Source organism: Fringilla coelebs (assembly GCF_963513975.1).
Source record: "Fringilla coelebs genome assembly, chromosome: Z".
Taxonomy (NCBI): Eukaryota; Metazoa; Chordata; class Aves; order Passeriformes; family Fringillidae; genus Fringilla; species Fringilla coelebs.
In genome coordinates, this window is record NC_140031.1 from 14,810,618 (window position 1) to 14,825,043 (window position 14,426).

General features: G+C 36.2%; 1 protein-coding gene across 2 annotated transcripts in view; it reads right to left on the reverse strand.

Moving 5' to 3' along the window:
• Window positions 1-7,398: 7,398 nt before the first annotated feature.
• Window positions 7,399-14,426, reverse strand: part of FGF10 (fibroblast growth factor 10) — a 58,980-nt gene continuing 51,952 nt past the window's right edge. Inside the window, exons 3-4 of one of the 2 annotated variants that reach the window (XM_084225267.1) lie at window positions 14,149-14,252; window positions 7,399-10,499 (exon numbers count right to left, since the gene is read on the reverse strand). In XM_084225267.1, the coding sequence (XP_084081393.1) occupies window positions 10,305-10,499; window positions 14,149-14,252 (299 nt within the window). In that variant the 3' untranslated portion in view covers window positions 7,399-10,304. Of the gene's footprint in view, window positions 10,503-14,148; window positions 14,253-14,426 lie in introns of both variants that reach the window. The other variant, XM_084225266.1, reaches the window with a different exon arrangement.

The window sequence follows — 14,426 nt, forward strand, 5'->3', positions numbered from 1 at the left end:
CTTCCAAAGCACAATAGACAATTATTATGTTTTTCTCACTAACTTTGTTTACTAAATTAAAATAATGAAATCTTGTTTGGATACTGTATTCCAAATGGGTAAATATCAATTTACTTCTAATTCTTTCCTTAACCTTTTGAGTAAAAAGTGCAGTGTTCTGAAATACCATCATGGTGACATACTTCAGGGATTATGCCCTATTGCTATTTGGCTCAGATGCCAGCTGCGCTGAGTCCCTTCATTATGAGCATTAAGAACACAGCTGCTCAAATCTTTCTTCTGTCACAGGGCTTGGCACTCAATTATTGTCTTTCTATCTTCACCACCCATAAAGAATAGGATTCTACTGAGAGTTTCCCTGGTAGGTCTTACATGACTTACAGGTCTTGAGATATTATCTGTGATTGTTGCTTCTGCCTTCAGTATGTCTGAAGGGGTTTTGTTCATGTTCCTTCCTTTGGACAGAAGAAAATAAAATCCTCTGAATGGAAACCTGTATAATCTTTATTTTTTAATAAATCACTCCTTGAATTCTCTCTCTTCAGTAAAAAAGCCTAACCTCCTTAAGATACATATTAGAAGTATGCATAATAATACTTCATTGACGACACTCATTTATTTATTTTTCTCTGTCATATTTCACCATATCAAAACAAAGATAAGTAATCATACTGGATCATTAATGTGTATTAACTTTTGGTTTTTGGCATCCAAAACAATGGAGTTTTGAAAATAGGAGTAGTTGTAGTTAACATCTGTACTTTCTCTACGAGCAGCAAACTGACAGCTGCCAAATATACAGAGAAAAAATAAGACATGCCTTAAGGATTTTGAGGTCCAAGACTTTGTCAGATGGATTTGTAAGAGTTGTGGAGTTTAGAGATGGACATTACCTTTGAAGGTTGCTGATTAAGCAAACTTCCTACCTGAGCTGTAGAAGCTACAGCAGGGAATAACATGGATGCTCCTCCAGAGCTAAAGAAATGAAAATAATAGAATGAGATTAGCAGGAAACTACCAATGGTGCAAGCCTCTGTGCTTGTGTGTGTTATTTATAACTGTTGGATGTAAATGTTATTACATGTTATATACATAAACATATAATTGATTTAAGAATATGACATTTAGAACATGCAGCATACTATGTATTTCATGATATATCCATATCTGCTAGTGCTACAATTAACTGGAAGAATAATTTTTCCCTCTTCTCTCTGCATTTTAGTTATGGTGAATCTTTGCCATGCTTGTGGAGTGCAAGCAGTAACACAATAGTCATGAACATTGTGTATTTTCCCTTTTTCACTGTGTATATTAAAATTGTGATACAGACTGTCAAAAGAAGAAACTGCAAGTGGCTGATCTGTCCCCTGTATAAATAGAGGGCTCTATTTAATGAAGGGTCAGTCTGCTATTTGATCAACTACCACACTTTGTTTAAAATAAACAGAAGAAAAAAGAACCATTAAATAATCACTACAAAATATTAAGCTGCCATCAGATCAAAAAATTACATTAAATATGAAAAATTTGTGGAAGAAATTTTTCATTGTGAGTGTGGGGAGGCACTGGAACCGGTTACCCAGAGAAGTTGTGGATGACCGATTTCTGGAAGTGATGAGGCCATGTTGAACAGGGCATTGAGCAATCTAGTCTAGTGGGAGGTGCTCATTTTCATTTCTTATTACAGAGAGGGTGGGAACTAGCTGATCTTTAAGATCCCTTCCAACCCAAACGATTTTATGATTCTGTGATTCTATTTACAGGTTAATTTATAGTGCTGTTAGTTAAAGCTGAAATAAGTCAATTTTCTTGAACAATATCCATAAGTCAACTCAGACTAGGAGGACATGCATTTTAAGGAGTGGGTTAATGAAGGAGTTTATTCATTGTGACATCATTCTTGCAAGAACTACTGAAAAATATAGTAATTATCTAAGAAAATAGATAATTTGCTTTTCATGCAAGTTACTGAGCACTGAAAGAAGGTACTGACCTTTTCATTTTGTAACTGCTCATGCCAATATTTCCTTCTGAAATCAGTGTGCAATGGAAGCTTGAGTCAGACCCAGATTGCAACTCTCTACAAGGGTTAGTAAGGTGGGAGCAAAAAGCTTGCTGACATTTCCTGTCTGTCAAAAAAACTTGTTCTTTGGCTGCTTTTAGTCACTGATTTCTTCTACTTAGAAAGATTTTAAATACTAATGATTCTCTCCTGTCGCAACACACTTGCGTGCTGTAATTGGGTAACTGTATGGCTCTGGATAATTTTAAGAGGATCTCTACATATTACTGGCTTGAGTTTGAACTTGTTGGTAGCAACTGAAAATTATGCCTGCAGCCAATTTTCTTGTGTTTTATATAGATTCAGTAGATGGTTAGTTGGATCTTACAAAATATTGGTATAAGTTACTTTGGAAGAGATCTGCTTCATGCTCATGTCTGCGGCAGAATCAGAAATGTAAACCATTCCTGATAGCTCTTACATGCCGAAAACTCAGTAAGTTGTACAATTGTCTAAATCAGCTTACTTCAGAGCTCTTAGTATTAATGAGGTTTTTCCAAATAACTTAACTTGAATTTCCCTTAATTCAGTTTGATAATTTTATTCTTAAATTACCTGTGGTTAAAATAGAGATATTTTGCTTATCAACCTACCAAAACCGCCAGCTCAACTTGTATCAAAAATCAATGTAACCAGTTATGACTGCTCTCAACATATTTGCAGAAGCAATTTAATCTTATGTTTCTTCAGTAGTTTTGAGGTTCTACTTCAAAATCAGATGATGCTATATGTGCGTGGTGATATGGAAATGCTCTCATATGATGATCATAAGAATTGAGGCTTTTGAGATTATTTTATTCTTTGGGATTATACATTTCTTTCTAATATCTTATCTAAACCTATCCTCCTTCAACTTAATTCAACTTTTCACAATTCCCCCTTGTGAAAAATTTCTCTCCAGCCTTTTTGCAAGCCCTCTTCAGGTACTGGAAGGCAGCAATGAGGTCTCCCTGGAGCTTCCTTTTCTCCAGGCTGAACAACCCCAGCTCTCTCATTCTTTCACCACAGAAAAGGTCTTTCATCTTTGTGATCAGTTAAGTGGCTGTCCTCTGGATTTGTTCCAACATGACCACTTATTTCTTGTGTTGTAGACTCCAGATCTGGCCAGAGTACTCCAGGTGGGGTCTCATGAGAGCAATGTAAATGGGGAGAATCACCTTCTGTGACCTGCTGGTCAGGCTTCTTGATGGAACTCAAGATGTGGCTGTCTGTCTGGGTTGCAAGCAGGTGTCGTCCTGTCATGTTAAGCTTTTTGACCACAAACATGCCCAAGTATTTTTCTCCTGGGTGAGTCTTGATACATTCTCTGCCCTGTCTGTACTTTTGCTTGGAATTGCCCTGGCCCATGCGAAGGACCTTGCTGAACTCCTGAGGTTTGCATGGTCCCACCTCTCCAGCCTGCCCAGGTCCCTGTGGATGCCATCCCTTCCCTCCCCCGTGTTGTCTGCCCCACCCAGCTCAGTGTCACCAGCAAACTTGCTGAGGCTGCCCTGGATCCCACTATCCATGTCCCTGAGGAAGGTGTTAAAATGTGGTGATCCTGATATGGGCAACTTCTCTCCACAACATTATTAGTGCAACCATGCCACAATTTTTTTCTGCTGAGGAGGCCATCTCTCAAATCTATGTCTCATCAGTTTACGGACAAAAAAAAATTCTTCTAAAATGTTTTGTCTCCAACAGTGAGCACAGAATTGTAGCCAGAGGGATTAACAGAAGAATGGAGAAATTTTATAGTATTTCCTTAAAGTACACTTCCAAAGCACTAAGAAACTCAAATACTTCTTAGGCCAAAACCATGTGTCTAGTATTAAACATCCTCAGTGGACAAGCTCATATGACTGTCTGAATCTTACTGGCATTCTTTATAACAATATAGATGACAAGTTTGAGGAAAATCTAATACAAGTAAGTCTTAAAACTAAGCATAATGCCCATCACATGAGTGCTGAGGACTAGTCTGCTGTTATATCCAGTCCTGTGTGTCACAGGCAGGTTTCATCAGTGGCTGTGTTTGCAAGGTTCTACCTGAGTGTTTTAACTGGATTTTCTTCACAAATGAATTTTCATTTCTAGTTGCTATAAGTAGGGTGTGCTGTTAGAAACCTCATGCTGTATTGCATTTCACCTGCAATGAGGAAAAACTGTGTCAGGCCTCTGACAAAAGTCCAAGGAAAATGTCAAATGTTACAGAGTGGAGGGGAAGAAATAGAAGATTGCTGCAGGTGGCTTAAACTCAGATGCTGTCACTTTCTGACTGTCAATGGAATTGGCTTCACATTCTACACCTCTACATGTAATCAGATTCGTTTGACTTTGTTGACTGTTACGACTTTTTTGTGAAGAATAGTTGAGACACCTCACCAGTCAAGGGAGTAAAGGGCCAACCAGAGCTTCTGTATAAATGACTTCCTCAATCCTGAGGCCCAGACATTCATCTTCTACTTGATGGTGGCTTTCAGTGTGAACATATGCTGAAACTTGCTGCAGGATTTTGTATTAAAGCACTTTAACTGTTCTGACACTGTACCTTCCTACTGTATCTCCAAATTATCATAGAAATGTAATAATTACAGCTATCAGCAAGACTTTTCTCTCACACTATATTGTTCACTTAATAACATTTAAGAAGCAATCAGTTAAATAAATAAATGGATTAAATCTTATCTGTCTCTGTCAGACAAAGGATACAGTACTCATTTAATATGATAAACAGAGCCATATCTCTTCTTCCAAAGCTGGAATCTTATAGCTTAAGTTATACTTAAGTGAGCACAAACTGTGTGCTAAATCAGTAGCACTCAGGAAGTTGAATTGCCTGACCATAAGGAAGAGAAAGAGACTGATCCTTTTTTTTATAAGATTGCTGATATCTCTATCCTATTTCATCATTAAAGAAAGATTCAGTCACAGACCAGAATAGGTCATGAATTGGCTACCAGTTAATAAGAGCAATGAAGATAGTAGTAGTAGTAGTAGTAGTAGTAGTAGTAGTAGTAGTAAAAATAACAACAGCAACAACAATAATAATACTAATGACTCCTTTCCTCGAGTGCACCATGGAAAAGGAAGGAAAGAGGCAAATATATTTTCATTTGCAACATATCTTGTGCATGGTCATTGTTAAAGGTACCAAGTTATCCTCAATACATACTTTACTTTTGAGCCTAATTAGTACGTTTACTAGTGTTTGTGCAGTTTCAGGGGAGACAAGGGTTATCATAACAGGATCACAGGCTTGCTGTGTCATGTCTTATGTGGAACCAGAAATGAGAGCTGTCTTTTGGGATTTTGATGACAATATGCTGCAGACATCAGTACTGTAATTTCCCTCAGTGAACTATTTATGAATCTTGCTGATACATGTAAAAGAAGGAAAAAACATAGGAAATTACTTTATGTGGACAAGAAACACACTGCACATAGCAGTACAAGAGTAATGCACATTTTGTAAAACATGGGCAAGAGAAACTTCAAGAGTATCTCTAATGCAGGAAAATATAAAAATTATCTGGACATCATGTAAACGGTGGGAAAAAAGATATCAATTTTTCATTACACTCACTGAATCACCCAGAAATGTGCACTTACAGCCCCCAAAACCAATGGAATCCTGGGCTGCGTCCAGGGCAGTGTGGCCAGCAGGTTGAGGTAGTGGATTCTGCCCCTCTGCTCTGCTCTGAGGCACTCTGAGGTTGAAAGCTCACTTGGAGCACTGTGTTCGGCTGTAGGGATCCCAACATAAGAAGGACACAGAACTGCTGGGGCAAGTCCAGAGGAGGCCACAAAGCTGATAGAACTGGAGCACCTCCTGTACAAACACTGACTGAAAAAGTTGAAGCTGTTCAGCCTGGAGAAGAGAAGGTTGTGTGGAGACATCACAGCAACCTGCCAGTATCTGAAGGGGGAAAACAGGGAGGTTGGAAGGAGCTCTTTGATATGAGCTACAGTGATAAGTCAAAGAACAATGGGTACTGAAAGATGATAAATTTAGGTTAGATGTATGGAAGAAATTTTTTACCATGAGTGTGGTGGAGCAAGCTGCCCAGGGAGGCTGTGGATTGTCCCAATAGTGGCAGAGTTCAAAGCCAGGCTGCGTAAAGCCTAGAGCAGCCTGGTCCAGTGGGATATGTTCCTGCCCATGGCAGAGGTTCTTGGGATTAGATGATCTTTACAATCTATTCCAGCCCTTAACATTCTATGATTCTATTCTGCATTAATGAAATAGCATACAGTGACACACTAAAGATCCTAGTGAGGAATTTCAGGAGTGAAAATAATTTTCATTTGTACTGCAGTAACTCAGAAATCACTACTCCCTTATCAATTACTTGAGATTTAGTCACAGTTTGTTTATTTTGCCTTTCCACAGGAGCATGTTTTTACAAACTGCTGAAGTAGACAAAGGACATACAACTTTTTTTTCTGGGATTAAGAAATGAAAATACACAAATCAGGTATGAGATGCACTGTGATTCATTAAAAAATCCTAAACTTATTCCAAGAAAGCCTCCATATGGTTAAACATGAGATTCAAAAAGTTTGGGAGGTAAGGGTAACTATGAATCATAATTTATAGGTTGTAAGCCAATTAATTTTTCATCTTCTATTTTTTGCTAACAATGCCATGGGATATATTTTTCTTTGCTTCTTTTACTTGAAGTTGCATTGAAATTGTTTCAATCGAGGATCTTTTTCTGAAAAATACCATCAGTATCAACACATTGACTAGCAGGAGCAGAAAGTGTTGCATGTTATGCTTTTCTTTCACCAATTTAATAGAAAATTAGGAAGATGAATTTGGTCCCACAGTCTAACTTAATGGACTAAATAATGATACTTGATACTTCAAAAGAAGGGTTGTTTTCATACATTAGTTTCAAGAGCACTTCTTAAAACAGTTACTGTTTGTCTGAATAGAGGCAGCCAGTTACAGGAGGGGCATGAACTACAAAGTAGTGCTCCTACTTCTAGAGCTTGCCAGCCTTTGGTGAACTTCATAACCTGAAATGTCTTGAATAAAGTCTAATAGAAAATGTAACTATTTTTCCAAAATTAATAGTACATGCTCTTCTTCCTAAACCCCTTCTATATTTCATCAATCACGCTTCCTCTAAATTAATTGCTTTTTTCCATTGTATAAAACTAGGTGGATTTGAATACAGGAAGAGTCTGGAGCATTTGGTTGCTATTAATGTGGAGATAGTGGCCTCACACATAAAAAATATTAAAAATACTTAGAAATGTTAAAATGATTTTTGTTTGGGAAGTATGCAGCACAAAATCAGAACCCGCAATACAACAGATCTTTTTCTTTTTTATTTTTATTGTGCAGTACAATTTTAGGTTAATAAAACAAACAAAGACAATACTTTTATTCTCTAATCCCCACATTTTATTATTTTTATTTAAATATAAGATACTATACATTGTTGCTCAGTGATTTTGGTATCCCTTTTATTTTCTAAACCCCTCCCTCTGTTTTCTTTTTACTCAGGAGATTGTTATGCTCAGGGTGACAGAAAACAGAGCTTATTGTTGAGGACCTGGGATACTCTAATATCTGCAGTTTGCTCCCACTATAGTGGGCGTTACAGTATACCAAACACACAGGAATCATTGATTCCTTCAAGGGTTTTTTATTTTGGTTAATTTTCAGAAACCACTCTTCATGTCACAAATGGCTCCTGGCTCACTTTGGGAAAGTGATATTTCCTGATCTTGTCATTTGAGCAGCATGGTGTTTTGAGTACTATGATAATATTTATGCATAATCCTCCCCTGACCAAGTCATCTAGGTAAGTCTGTAAGAAGAGAATTTCATTTGTACCCTAAATATTCTTTAAGTTGTCATTCAATACGGCATTCATCCAACTCATACTGAAGGTTCAGTACGGGTGGTCCATTATGTCTTGTCAGTTTTAATTACTGATTACAAATTTAAACAACAGAGACTCACTTTTATCATGGTAGTTCAATTTTGCTGTAAGCTGCAATTACATTTAAAATCTGAAATTCTTATTTCTCTTTCTAGAAAAAGGTCATTTGTGAAGAAGAAAACTGGAGATAAAATACCATGAAATACAACATCAGCTATCAACTAAAAATATGTTGTCTCTCAAAGAATTCCTAGTTTTAAAACAGCTGACTTTATTTAAGGACAGGAAATATAATCTGACCATTTTGTATTTTATGGGAAAGCTTTTTTTTTTTTCGTTTTGTTTTTTTAAACAGCTAATATTTAAATAACAGATTAAGATTGAAGTGCTGGTTAAACATTGACTTAAATAAGTTATAGAAGATTCCAACAACACCAGCCTTTATAGAGGTTAAACATTCTCAAAAAGACACATTATGCAAGGCTCTCCTTTGTACCAAAATACAGTCTCCAAACAATAAAAAATAAAACCAACTTTTTCACAACGAGAAATATTGAAGATAAACTGCAGCATCAATATAATCTTATAGTTATCAGTTAAAGTATTTAAAACAAAATAATATTATACTACTTTTGTTTCTTACTAAAGACACTGCAAAGGCTTATTTATTTATTTAGTGGAATACAATGTGAAGACAGTGGTACAAATTGTTTCATGTACTGTTTTCTATTTATCTGCTCTAACAAAATGAATCTCAATATGGTTACACTGGTGAGCTATCCAGAGCTCTCTAAAATTACTGAGTAAAGCAAAATATAAAACAAACCTTATGTACCTTTAATTGAACAGACTTCATATTATGCTTAACTTTATTATACTGCAGTTACTCAAGTTAAGCCACGGGACGAGTAACACTTCATAAAAATGTGCTGGATATTATGTATTTTGAGCCTTCAGTTACTGTGATGATTATGAAAGGCATGCTAAAGCTGGAAACCAGCGCAGCTTTTCAGTGGGCTCTCATATATAATATACACGTGAGTAATAATTTCTGAAAAACGCATGAGCGTGATTTTGGATCACAAGAGGATGATTTTGGTCTTTCAGCCCTTACCTAAATATCCCTCCCACCATATGCCTGTGGTTCTTCAATTTGGTACCAAAGGCAAATGGGTTGAATGAGAGTATCAATTGGGTAAGGTGTGCAGGACTGTGTTGCCTTCTTGCTTACCTTTCAGTGGCCAAACATTACTGTTTTATTTGAACACTCGCAGTCTCAGTGATTTTAACAGGGTTGACCACATCAAGGTTCCAGCCCAATGTGTGCTGCAGAATATCACACTGATAGCAGTGTGTTAGATCCCAGCTCCAAACTGAAATCAAAATCAGGTGAATATACACACAGATGCATTGACACCCAAGTACAGATGTGGTTCCTTCTCTCAATTTCAAAATAGCAGAAAGACCCTTTGAACAAAGTATTTCTTGAACGTTTTTCTTGAGTGCTGATAAGTACAAAAATTTCTCCAATATAAAGACACTCAATACCATAAATCCAAGCACTGCTTGTTTGGTCTTATGCTTAAGCGCAAGACAGTTTAGGAAAAAATGGAGTATACACTCTAAATTCTGCCTTTAAAGCCTTGTCTAATTCTCTGAGTACTTCTGAGGTTCTGACATTTTAATCAACCTCTCTGTGAAGTACTAAGAAAAAGGGAAAATAAGAAAGAAGCAAATGAAGAAACATTTCAAATAAAAAAAGATATTTAACACCCTATTAAATAAATAACTTAGAGAGAAATAAAGAAAAATGAATTTAGGACATACAAGCAAACCATACTATTCATTTTGTTAGAACAGTTACACACTACTTTGCTTATCCTATCCATTTGTCCACAAAGCTTCTCCAGAAATGTCATTTTTTGTGCATATGACCCAAGTGCTTCCAGTAAATGCTTGTGTGTCTAACTGTTCATTGAATCATTAGGCTTGAATGAGCAATTAAGGACTTTGATAAGAGTTAGTATTCCATAAATAGCATTCCCCATGAAGATCACGCAACAGATTGTCTTATGTCCATCAAGGTCTGTTGCAGTGATTGAAAAAAAAAAAAAAAGTTCACACTGGCAATAAATTCCATCCCCTTTGATCCAGCTTCATTTTGATTATAAGATATGACAACGAACTAAATAAAGGTATTTCATGTGCCAGCAATAAGTACAAAACCTTCAAAGGCTTCCCCTGCTCTCATTTCAAACATGCAGATGTCTGTGCTACTTCTCCGCATCTACTTTTCTAATTATCAAATATTCTTGACATAACAGCCTTTGGTTCAACTGCATCAAAAAAAGTTTGTTCATCTACGACATGACTACCATAGGAAGAAAGTGAGCTGAAGTGTTTTTCCTTCTTGTTTTCTGTCCTCTCTTTGTGGTTCCCCTCCCATTCAGGGCCACAAACATCTGCCTTCCATTGTGCTTCCAATTTAAGGATGCGTATGTGTTATATCCATTTTCTTCTATTCTTTCCTTCAATTTGCAATCGCTATTAAACTCCTTCTGTTAAAAGAAGAAAAAACCCACAGATTCAGAACAAACATAATATTTCAGCATGCTAAAAGCAAATACTTTAAAAAAATGTTTCAAAAGATTGTAGTCTTTTGTATGTGACACTCTTTTAGGATTCCACAGTGTATTTAAATAAAAGTTTCACAGCATATAAAGCATCATCAGTTAGACTGCAAAAAATGAAATTAAGAACTGAAAATCAGCTTCTCTGTGTTGGAATATGGCAAGAATATGAAATCAAGTCTTCAGTCAAAAATTCAAAAGCATAAGGAAGCAATCTTGGAATCATAAATCACATTTCATTTCTAAAAAATATAACTCAAATACCTTGAATGAGATTATTGATACCATATATTAAACAAATATTAATGGAATAGGACTATTTCTTTTTTAAAGTAAGAATCTTTAAACAACACTGGTAATGCAAAAGGGCTTTTTTTGGATTGGTGCAAATCACTCTTATGATGCTATCACAATTGATGTGGGGCCTATTCACTTGGCTGACCTGAAAAGAAGCTTAGCCTAAAAAGGAGTCATGTATGATCCCATATCTTATTGACTAAACAAGGTTGGAAGTAATTTTATGCAGGGGACCAGGGATTAAGATTTTCTATTTTTAAGGGAGAATCAGTTGTCAGGCTGTTAGAATGAATCAAAAATACAAGCCTATGGAAGCATGTCGGGGACCCAACTTATTTTTTGTACTGTTAAATGTAATTTTACGTATATGCACTTTTCTATATAGAAGCCAAGAATAGTTCTTTTCAAAAAAATTAATTTCTATATATAAAGCCATCCAATTTTAACAAACTACTTATATTGCATTTAGAAGGCTTTTAAAAGTGGGGTGTTTGAAACATAATTAAATTAAAATGAAAAATCAGCATTTTGTTCTTCCTGCATTTCAGAAAGTAATTTGTCATTGCACAGCTGAGGGAGAAGCTGGTCAGAATCTCAGAGTATGATATACTAACTACATGAACTATTCTAAATGTGATCATGAACAAGACAAGAAATAAGTCTGAATAATAAGTCTTGTGTTAATGAAATCAAGTTAAATATATTTTCCATACCTATTTATTTAAATTAGAATTGTTATACTAGTTAATGATAAGGACTTTGATCCAGAGAGAATTTTGTGTGAACAGTTTCCCTTAGTTGCGGCTACAACCATTGAAGACCTGCTTGATGGAATTGCATGCATTCAAATTAAATTTGGCTCCCAAAGTGCTCTTTAATTTCAGGATTAGTAGTTGTTTGAACATTGATCAGTGGGGAAGACACTATCAAGACAAGAATCTTTACAAGACCACTATTGGCACTGCCTTCTCCACAAAGCTGCCATACAGATAATTTATCAGTTATTTTCTGTAATTTGCCACCTCTGGCATCAAGGTATTAAAAAGGGAGGTGCTCATCAATCACAGTTCTAAACCACAGTATCTTCTACCTGCCAATTTGTTAAAGAAGCTTAAAGAAGCTAGTTTTGTTAAAGAAACCTGCAAGTGAGTCTTTTCCCTTTCATTTTAACCAAAATCAGTCAAATGGAAAAGTATTTGATTAATGTAGAAAGAGCTTTGCTTGTTTTCCTAGATGCAGAATTGTACTCAAATCCAACTTGTATTTCTATTCTTAGATAACAGAAAAGATGATGTTTTGATGTGCTTAAGAAGTCTTAAGTCTGAGTGCTACACAGGACTGCTTTGCTCATTTCCAACATATTTCAGTATAAGTCTGCATCAATGTCTATTGTGCACGTGCTCAAGGGTGTTTTTACAATTTTTATTGGTTCTGGTTTTGGTATTGGTATCCATCTGCAAGCTGCCACACTGTAGTAATATGAGGCTAACTGCAAGTCCTGGGATTACTGGAGAAATAGTAACAGAAGCATTCTTGAAATTGCTAAAGTATTATGGAATAGGTTTTGATAAATCATTATGTTGTGATTTTATGATGTGAATATTGAAAAATTATCTCAGCTGGAATTAAAAAAATGGCTTCCCACATTCGTATTTTCCTGTCAACACTATTTCTAATACACTATGAATTACCGAATCTTATGGCAGCAATTTCCATCTATGGTACATGAAAGCTGTTTCAATGTCTTTTGTGCATATATAGTGTTGGGATAGGCTCTAAACAGACTCTCACCACACCAGACAAGGCTGACAGCTCGGGGAAGAGAGTCTGGCTTGGGCTTTGGGGTGGACCATCACAAATGACTGAAGTGCACAACTGAGGTGTGTGAGCTGAAGGTGGTGATTTATGCCAAAACCTTCACCTACATACAGAAGCATACCCATAATCAATGACTGTACTGAGTAACTCAGTACACAGTTTTCTCTCACAATAAGCACTGATCATCCTGTATTTCTGACCAGTATAAATCTAGAAATTAAATCTACATTTACAGGAATATAAGAAAAATGTCTTTGTTCTTCTCTCTCCTTAATGTGATTCTTTGACACTGTTGCAGAGTTTAGAAAACCAGAAGTATGTATGTGACTAGCCACAGTGCAGGTGAGGGAGGCAGTGTATATAGTTTGTATGAACTAAACACACTCTGAAGAAATGTTTCCTTAAGAAAGAGGGCGAAATGACTAGAGGCCCCTTGAGTCTCACTTGAGATTATCATTACTTCATTGTTTTCAGCAGAAATAGGAGGTTTGGCTACATTGCTCAACCATTAACTCAGTCCCTATATCTGACATCCTTTCAGATCATCATATGGATGATCTGAACATTAAGCAACCTGCAGAATGGCTCATAACCTTTCCAGGAACTGGAACAACATTGCAAAACTGCAAACCAAACCAGATGTGATACCCAAACAATCTGGTGTTTGTGTAATCATGGGGATGTGTGAGGATACATTTGAGTCTTGTTGTTAGATTTATAGATCATATAGCTTTCTATTAAATATATTTGGATGGTTTCTGAGCTTCCTTGGGTTGGTTTGTTTTTGTTTGGTTGATTACCTTTGGGTTTTGATGTTTGGATTTTTTCCCCTGAAAGTATCTGTAACCCCGAATTGACACCTATACAAATTAAGTATGTATGGACAACTTTCAAGTGTTACCTGAATTCTGCTCAGATAAATCTTAGCTGCTGATATTTCAGTTCATGTCTCTCTGTACTGTCCATAATATTAATCATTAGTCAATATAGTCAATTTAAAGCCTGCTATTCTAGGAATCTTCTTCAAAGTTTTAATTTAATGATGTGGTGTCTTCATTTCATCAGCTCAAGTTTCCATGATTTCAGGCACCTTTATTCCTCTCTCCCCCACCCCTGAATTTCTGCTATGTGTGATTGAACTGTAGGAAAAAACAGGGAAAACAAGCCTTACAGATTAAATTTTGTGAGACCCTCTCTACTGACCACTCCTTAATAAGCAGTGTGACTGAGGCGGTAAGCCTGGTAAATCCCAGCAGCTATCTTGGTATGACATGAGCTTAGCAAACAACAAGAAGCTTGTGGAAAGGCGTGATCCTGGTTTATCAGAGGATGAAGTTTTGATGAACAGCTCATTTCAGCTCCAATTAGTAGCAGTACACAGACAAGAAGTGTTTCAATAGGCAAGGCAGGAAACTGTGCTGACTCCTGAAATCCATTTGGAATGTGAAAAGGTACTTACAGAGCCGTAGACTTTTCCTTTTTTGTTCATGGCTAAATAGTAGTTGCTCTTAATAGACTTAACCGCCACAACTCCAATTTCTACTGATGTTATCTCCAATATGCCTAAAAAATATAAATGGAGCTATTTAATCACTTTGTTACAGGATTTTCTCACTATAGAAAAGATAATAAACCTGAAAAATATAAAAGTTACAATATTCAGGACCAACTGACCAAAAAATTCAGCAGAAGTATTCTTTAAACCACTGCAAGAATATACACAAACTTTTTTTTCAA